This window comes from Panthera pardus, unplaced genomic scaffold, assembly GCF_024362965.1.
Source record: "Panthera pardus isolate Hobbes unplaced genomic scaffold, ASM2436296v1 HiC_scaffold_16, whole genome shotgun sequence".
NCBI classification, from domain to species: domain Eukaryota; kingdom Metazoa; phylum Chordata; class Mammalia; order Carnivora; family Felidae; genus Panthera; species Panthera pardus.
The window spans coordinates 98,984,681-98,994,215 of NW_026526721.1; the positions used below are offsets into that span (position 1 = coordinate 98,984,681).

Consider the following 9,535-nt stretch of genomic DNA (forward strand, 5'->3'; position numbering starts at 1 on the left):
CATGTTTTTAGGTTTTATAAATAAATAATGTAGGGGGATTAAAAAGATTAAGAAAACATGTTCTTACCATATTTTGTGTATTTCAAGTTGCAAAACCTCATACATTTCAGTCTTTGATATTTTGAAAATTGGGGTTATTCAGATGACCTGTGCTGAAGTTTCTATGGCAATATTATTAAATGCACACACACACACACACGCACGCACGCACGCACACACACACACACACACACACACAAAACAGCTCTACACATAAAGGAAAAAAAAACACTAACTGGATTTCTTAAAAGGAGAAATATTTACCTCACTCAAGATGGAAACCCAATGAGCTTTATAAGTACCACTTGAGCAGTAGTTTACTTTTGAGCAATAAATGTTCTCAAATAAAATGATCCTTAAGATTTGTTTAAACACATGAATTCTAGCACTTAACTTTCAGACTATACTTCAGCATATGCCTGTGCTATTATTGCATGCACCTGCAAGAAATAAAATGTGCAGTATTTGTTTCAGATGTTATCAACAATTTTCACTCAAAATGTAACTGCACAGTACTTGATAATTGTTTGAAAAGGAAAGAAAAGGAAGTAGAGAAATGATCCATTCAATGTCAATAAGATACCAATATTTTTTCACTGAAAGTTAAAGAGTAAATTTACCTAAAGGAAAAACCACTTTGACCTTCAAATCTTCCCAATGAAGAAAAGCATTAGATCTAGTGTTGTTTTCCTTTGTTGCATTTTAAAAATACAGACATACATGGGAGATATTGCCATTTGGTTTCAGACCACCACCATAAAGTGAATATCACAATAAAGCAAGTCAACGAATTTTTGGTTTCCAAGTGCATATAAAAGTTATATTTACACTATACTGAAGTCCATTAAGTAGTAGACATAGTAGCATTGTGTCTAAAAAAATAGTGAACACATCTTAATTTAAAAATACTTTATTGCTGGGGTGTCTGGGTGGCTCAGTCAGTTAAGCGTCCGACTTCAGGATTCTGTCTCCACCTCTCTCTCTGCCCCTCCTCTGCTGGTGCTCTCTCTCTCTCTCTTTCTCTCTCTCTCTCTCAAATATAAATAAACATTTAAAAAATTGAAATAAAAATACCTTATTGCTAAAAACACTATCATCTGAGCTACTTGATAGCATTTGACCCACAGTAGAAGTTTCAAAATTGGGGTCAATCCTCTCAAACCCTGCTGCTGCTTTGTCAACTAAATTTATGTAATGTCTAAATTCTTTGTTGTCATTTCAACAATCTTCACAGCATCTTCATCAGGAGTAGATTCCAGTTCAGGAAATGACCTTCTTTGCTCATCCATAAGAAGCAACTCCCCATCCTTTACAGTTTTATCATGAGATTGCAGCAATTCAAATAGAATAATAATGAAAAGTTTGAACTATTGCAAGAAGAACCAAAACATGACATAGAGACATGAAGTGAGCAAATACTGTTGGGAAAATTGTGTGGATAGACTAACTTGATACAAGGTTGCCATAAACTTTCAATTTGTAAAAACGCAGTATCTGCAAAGCACAATAAAGTAAAGTGCAATAAAATAGGTATGCCTGTAAGTGATGTCTTCATAAAGCCTAGCCTGAGCTTATGGTAATTCACTCTGTAGTATTAGTATAGATATAGTTCACTCTAGTCCCACACTCAGAATTATAACAGGACAATAAATGTGTTTCTGATCTGTCTCATAAAGAATTATGTATTCCTTGGTAATTTTAGTAATTGATTAACAAATAGGAAAATAAGTAATGGGGACAAGAGAGATTTTCAATGAAATCTCAAAGTACATGAATCACTTTTTTTTTATTATAATGATCAGAACAATTCAATATCCATTTTAATCTTTTCTTCTAACTTTACCTCCATTTATAATTTTGAGTCAACTCACCTCCCCTGTATTCTTTCTTACCTCCTTCAACTTGATTAAATAGACTCCACTCTGGTGAAATATGCTCACTCTTTTTTTAATTGGCAAGACAAAAAGTAGCTTTATTAGTATTACTCTTTCTGTAAGGAAGAAAGCCTGACTCTTTCTTTTTCCAAGTGAGACAACAATGTGGACAAATCAAAGAGCATGAAAGTCCTGAAAAAGTTGTGTCAATATATTTATGAACTACTGGTATTGATCTAGCTGTACATGGATTCAATAAAGAGCAAAGTTAAGAATAAATTTTTGTAATAGGGCAGTAAATTCATTTTTGGAGCTCCCAATAGCTGTATCGAGCTTGATTTTATAATGTACATACCAGCTGATTTCCTTCACAGTAACACTGCACAATAGTGAACACCAACCCCATTTACAGTTGGAAAACTAATTTGAAAAGTTAAGAATTCTTTCTATGTCAGAAATATAATAAGTGGTCAAGCTGGAATTTAACCCACATCAGTCCAAAGCCTAAATAATGTATTTTATTTCACATTATAGTACCTTGTTAACTACAAGATGATAGATCTACATCTCACAGATAATCAATCTATAGCCACTTAAGTAGTATTCCAGTTTGGAGGAAGAGGAAGAAAAAGAACTAATTTTGGTTTGATTTATGTCATGGATTCAAAATTTTTGTTATCTTTTTACTAAGGTGTATTCAGTTCTTCTGAGTTGTATTAGAAAACAATCAAATGTTTCATATTTTATTGTCTCAGTCAATGTTCAGTATTATTAAAGAAAAAAATTATTAAGGTTTACAATGCATTTGTGCACTAAAGAGCAAAGTATAGTGTTTGATTATGATACATAAGGAAATAAGTTTACATTTATATGAATTAATGGATTTGGCATCATTCTATGTACAAGAAAAAAAATTAAATCTAAGACTTTTTTTCTGAGTATTAAAATTCATGGTGTGAGTGCTAGATTACCAATCATTTATTTCTTTTTTTTTCATTTATTTCTTATAACAAAAATTTTGTTCTTTCTGAACTTTAGAGCCCTTATTTTGCATAACACTTAAAACAGCATTTAATTATAAAAAATATCATAGGAGTGGATCATTTGGCATGATATTTAATGTCTTTCACATCTAATGTTTTTTTAGAAAAGTTCTATTATTCACAAAATAATTACAGTCATTGACCTTTTAAAAGCCATTTTTTAAAATGGGAAATTTTTGTATATATTCTCAAATATTTATCCAAAGTCCAAGCATTATGAACATTTTAAACTTAAATATATCTTAAATTACAGGGGATATTTTAATAGCTGTGTAAATGTTTTAAATATTTTGATTTTCATATAAACTAAAAATAAATCACTGAATGTGCTCCATTGTTAACAGTATGAATGAAACAAAGACACATTTTCATGTATAATGTAGTGAGATCATATGAACTGCCTTCTCCAAATTAATATCTTACAAAGTTATAATTAATTTCAAAAATTCCTAACTGAAAAGTATATAATTAAAACACTGTCAGTCTTTATTCTCAAGGTAACTGAAATAACTCAAAATGCTGTTTTTAATTCAATGACTATAGCACAGCATTCTAAGACTTTAAAAAGTAAAACAACAAATGTGTAAAATACTTATAGATTTAAATAACTTAAACCATCTTCTAGCTTTATCATATATATTAATATTAGGAGGGGCTTCTGGGTGGCTCAGTAGGTTAGGCATCTGACTTTGGCTCAGGTCATATCTCAAGGTTCATGAGTTTGAGCCCTGCATCAGGCTCTGTGTTGACAGCTCTGAGCCTTGAGCCTGCTTCAGATTCTGTGTCTCCGTCTCTCTCTGCCCCTCACCCACTCACACTCCTTCTCTCTCTCTCTCAAAAATAAATAAACATTAAAAAATTTTAATATTAGGAACATATATACATAATTTCAGAAGTTTGTGTTCAAGAGTTTCTATTGCTCACAAACTTTATTCTTTAATGTAATAGATTTTCAAATAAATCAAGGTTTCAAGGTGCCTGTAGTACACATAGACTATTTTTGGTTCATTGCCTCACATTATTTCTGACATAAACACTCCTTTCTCCTGACACATGCATACACTTTGCAAGCTACTGAAAAGCAGAGATTTTCTTAGTCATCTTTCTAATTTGTAAAGCAATTAATAAACTACTTTCATGTAGTAGTTTCAATAAGCTGCTTTCAATGAGTAGGCATTGTTTGGAATTAAAATAACTCATATAGGGTGAGTATAAAATCTTCATGGAATGTCAATTACAAAGTTACCCTTATGCATTAATAAATATATATAAATATTTTCATCAGAAATAATAGTCTGTTGTATCATATATAAGTGAAATGCATTAAATGAGATTTCTGTTATGCAGAGGGGTTCAAAAAAAGATAATATCTATATATCTTCTTAGAAACTAAATATATGTTATGTAATATAATTTGACATAATATATCAATTCATGTTCACATTTTTATGATATATTCAATTTACACATATATATTATTTGCATTTCCATGTAAAGTATAAAATTTTATTAAAGCTTTTCAGGTAGCGAAAGAAGCTGATAATAAATAATGAAAAGTAAAAAATTACTGCACAGTGTACTTGGAGAAAATAGCATCTATAATCAAAATTATTTTTCAATTAATGTAAACAGATTAAAATTTAGATTAATACAACTTATTCCATGTTTTACAGGAAATATTGATGAAGCAGAACGAGAATGGAGAGCAGGATTCTATCGCTGGAACAATTACATGATGGACTGGAAAAATCAATTTAATGATTATACTAGCAAGAAAGAAAGCTGTGCAGGTCTCTAATTAATAGATTTACCCTTTATAGAATGTTCATTTTCCTATAGATCAAGGTAAAAATATCACTAGCTCTCTTACACACCATGTAAGAAAGCTATTATACTGCTGAAACAAAAATGCCAGAAGGATAATATCGATTCCTCACATCTTTCACTTAGTATTATACCTAGCATTTCAAAACCCAAATGGCTAGAATATGTTTAATTAAATTCCACAATATAAAGTTTGACAATTAATTTTATGCATATTAAAATGATTTGTAGCTTCAAACTCTCTTTCCTGAATAACCTTAAGAATTTATTCTCTCAAAAAATACCTGTATTCTATTTTTAGTTGCATATGTATGTTTATGACCACTCATAAAAAAGGTATCTTTTTAAAATGAACTAGGTCTTGAGGGGCACCTAAGTGGCTCAGTCAGTTAAGCATCTGGGTTAGGAGAATTCTTGCCTGGACCCAGAAATATTAGGATTTTCAAAAGGAAATTGTTTAATTCCAGGAAAGAAATTGTTGTACTTTCTGTAGACAAATGATAGTATTATTATAATTTAAAAAATTACAAAACTGCATTTACTAACTGGCATGGCAACTAAAGACATCCATGAATAAATTAATTGAGTAGTTCAGTAAAGAGGAGAAGTCAGAGACTTTAAGTTCCAGAAGAGGCAGTGAAAGTTGATTGTGTTAATTAAGCATTGAAAACTGACACCCAGGATAGGACAAAGTGAGTTCGTAGATCTGTAGACTGTTGATTAAAGCATGTCCCATTGTTCATTGGCCACAAGGATGTTCATAGTTAGAGACAGTGTGGTTTTGCCATCCTCACTCAAGGTCATTCAGAGTTCAGGCTACCTTATCATCTTCAGCTGGTTAGAGGGAGTTATTATACAACTCAAGTCAGTTTTGATAATCACTTCAGTGCTGCTGTAAATGGATATTTTTGCTTTATAGTTCTTCCTTCATCCTGTGATGGAAGGAAGGAAGGAAAGGAAAGCAAGGAAGGAAAAAAAAAATACCACAAATAATAGGTGAATGAGCAGGCATTTATTCCACACCACCATCTTTGTTTTGGGTGCCATTCTTCCAGGATCCATTATGTTTTTCTGAATCATTTGAGCCTCCTTTTGATGTAGAACCCTCTGAGATATGAAATGAGATGATGCCTGTTCAACATCATTAAAGACCCTTTAAAGATACTCTTGATGAGACCAATAATTAGGAAAACATGATTATGTTTATAGAATACCTGTCCTGCCTTAAATGACATGCTCCAGTCATCTGAAAAGATCACGTGGATCACTTTGCCCTACCTTGGACAATCAATTGATTTGTTCTTGAATTTTATTGACACAAGCCTTGACTTACTCCGGAAATTTTACCTAAATGCAACAAGGAGAGTCAACCAGCACATAAACTCCTTCGTGTTTGCTCTGTAAATAAACTATTATGAATCCACTGTGTCTAGCACCATTGCTGGAAGTTAGGTTAAGGCTTTTGGAGAAAACACTGTGTAGCAGCGTCTATACAATTTCTCTTACTATGAATGCCATTTAAAAGGCAGTTTCAGTGCAGTATTTTTTTTTTAAATTTTTTTTTTTAACGTTTATTTATTTTTGAGACAGAGAGAGACAGAGCATGAATGGGGGAGGGTCAGAGAGAGAGGGAGGCACAGAATCTGAAACGGGCTCCAGGCTCTGAGCTGTCAGCACAGAGCCCGACGCGGGGCTCGAACTCACGGACCGTGAGATCATGACCTGAGCCGAAGTCGGACGCTTAACCGACTGAGCCACCCAGGCGCCCCTCAGTGCAGTATTTTAATCCAGGGACCCCAAGCCAAGGGAGAAACTTCTGCATAAAATAATGGAAACTAATACTTCTGAATAGATCTTGCAGATTTACATTTCAGCAGGCTCATAGATGAAAAAAGTTTTGATTGTCTCAAATACTAACAGTACAGAAGTATTAAAACCTCAAAATGGTATAAACCCTTCCCAGAAGCAGAGTATGGGGAGATATTAGCATAAATTCACAAAGCCATGGAGGTTATCACTTAATTCTGGTAAAATTTTAAGGTACATTTTTCAAAAGTATGAGGGAAAATTATGTCTAAGGTCACAACTGAACAACTGGAATTATTCCAACCAGTATCACGAGACTCAGCTTGATCAATTATTTAAGTGAAAACATTATTATTTCTTGTGGTGTGGAACTCTCCACAAGATTTTGCATTATAAGGTTTATTGCAAATTGATCATCATTTATGGTTTGGTATCCATGTAATACGTATAAGGATTAAGGTAACAAGTCACATACCTTAAAAAAATACCATTATAACTGATTTTGTTTCTCAAGTAAGTTGGCTGCTGAACATTATTAGCATGAAGGCAAGGTAATTAGCTTCTGACCAATCAGAAATTAAATTTCATGGATAAATCTTAACATAGTTGCAGCTGTGACATTTTTAGCAGAATATTCAAATAAATGGGACCTTCCTGACATTGCTAAAGAAAGAGGACAGACTCATCAGCTAGTAAAATTCTTGTTGTGCCTGTAGCCTTACTGAATTGAGCAAAAGTATTCTCTTTACAAAGAGTTTGTTTTAAAATGAGGATGGTAAGAGCGGCGCTTGGGTGTCTCAGTTGGTTAAGTGTCCAACTTTGGCTCGGGTCATGATCTCATGGATCGTGAGTTCGAGCTCCTTGTCGGGCTCTGTGCTGGCAGCTCAGAGCCTGGAGCCTGCTTTGGATTCTGTGTCTCCCTCTCTCTCTGCCCCAGTACCACTCACACTCTTTCTCTGTCTCTCTCAAAAATAAACATTTAAAAAATTTTTAAATGAGGATTGTAAGAAAAATAAGGCATATGTATTTTTAAACCAAACATACTTAATGTAAATGTAAACCAGCAATGCTATTTATCAATACAATCTCGGTAGAAACTTGAGACTGTTAAAGAACAAAGTAAACACCAGATTTTAAAATACACACACACAGGTAGGTACACACATACACACATACAGGACTATTCTATTCATGTCCAGCAGGTGGTCACATTGAAGAATTCCCTGAACAGTCCCAAGATAGGGGAAAAACAGGAGGTTTGGAACACAGACAGTCCCCTACTTATGATGGTTTGACTTACAATATTTTGACTTTACAATGGTATGAAACCAATAGGAATTAGGAGAAACTGTACCTCAAATTTTGAATTTTGATATATTTTCCCAGGCTAGCAGTATCTGGTACAATGCTGTTTTGTGACACTGGACAGTGGCAGTGACCCGCAGGTCCCAGTCAGCCCCACAATCAGGAGGGTGAACATTTATAAAAATTCTGTACCCAGAAAGTCATTCTGTTTTTCACTTGTAGTACAGTATTCAATAAATTACATGAGATATTCAACACTTTATTATAAAATAAGCTTTCTGTTATGGAGTGCATGGGTGGCTCAGTCAGTGACTGACTCTTGATTTCAGCTCAAGTCATGGTCTCATGGGTTTGAGCCCCACATTGGGATCTGTGCTGGTGGCACAGGGCTTCCTTGGGATTCTCTCTCTTCCTTTCTGTGCCCCTCCCCTGCTCCTCCCCCTCCCCTCTCAAAATAAATAAATAAATACACACAAAAAATAAGCTTTCTGTTAGACAATTATAGTCAACTGTAGGCCAATGTAAATGCTCTGAGCACATTTAAGATGACCTAGACTAAGCTATGAACTTCAATAAATTAAGTGTTTTAAATACATTTTTGACTTATGATATTTTCAACTTAAAATGGGTTTACTGGGATGTAACCCCATGCATGATAAGTCATGGAAGATCAGTGTTAGAAAAGAAGAGTGCATGGTGGTCATATGATGGCCATCTAATTATGCATTAGACACTAATGCGAAATGTATATTTTGTTAATACATATTTATTGTGTATTAATATACAATTATAAAAATATTATGAAATTATATAATAGACAATATATCTTATATTAGGACCAATTCTGATGAAACACAATAGTCACTTTGACATACCATTGACAAGAGCTACTGTAATTGTAAAATATTATACTTATAAATTTATTGAAGAGACTCATAACAGACCAATTATATTGTCAAATACTTTGTGAAGGATGTTGTCAATCAAAATGCAGGAAGGGCATTACAGGTTGTAGGGCATAGAAAAAGTAAAACTTTTATATAGCCAAGCCACAAATCTAATTCTATATCCCAATGTGAACAACATCTAAAATTACAATTTTCCTGAAAAGAAAGAAAGAAAAGGAAGGAACAAGGAAGGAAGGAGGTTAGGAAGGCAGGAAAGCAGGAAGGCAGGAAAGCAGGAAGGCAGGAAGGCAGGAAGGCAGGAAGGCAGGCAGGCAGGCAGGCAGGAAGGAAGGAAGGAAGGAAGGAAGGAAAGAAGGAAGGAAAAAAGGAAGGAAAGAAGGAAGGAGAAAAGGAAGGAATTCCTCAATTAGGCCATAGTTTCCATGAGTTCAGCTTACCTTGTTCTGTCTTATCCTTGGTCCAAAATCTCACCATTAGAGTTACCAATCAATGAGATAATAAAGCAATAGAAGTGGCATAGTTATATTAGAGGTGAATTTTAACACCAATAGCCATACACACCTAACACAAAACTTACTTACCTCACCAAAGAAGTCTGGTTTCTTCTCTATGCATTGTCCATTTTCATAGGACTTTACAATTTACAAACCTACTTTAACTCTTTACAATTACCCTGAAAGTTGGAAAACCTGAATTCCCAAGGCAATTAACTGCCAATGTCTTGATGTTATGAGAT

General features: G+C 33.7%; 1 protein-coding gene across 1 annotated transcript in view; it reads left to right on the forward strand.

Moving 5' to 3' along the window:
- The window catches only part of BCHE (butyrylcholinesterase), a 64,179-nt gene extending 59,161 nt beyond the window's left edge, over positions 1–5,018 (forward strand). Inside the window, exon 4 of the mRNA XM_019440498.2 lies at positions 4,630–5,018. Coding sequence (XP_019296043.2) covers positions 4,630–4,754 — 125 coding nt within the window. The 3' untranslated portion in view covers positions 4,755–5,018. The remainder of the gene's footprint in view (positions 1–4,629) is intronic.
- Positions 5,019–9,535: the final 4,517 nt, after the last annotated feature.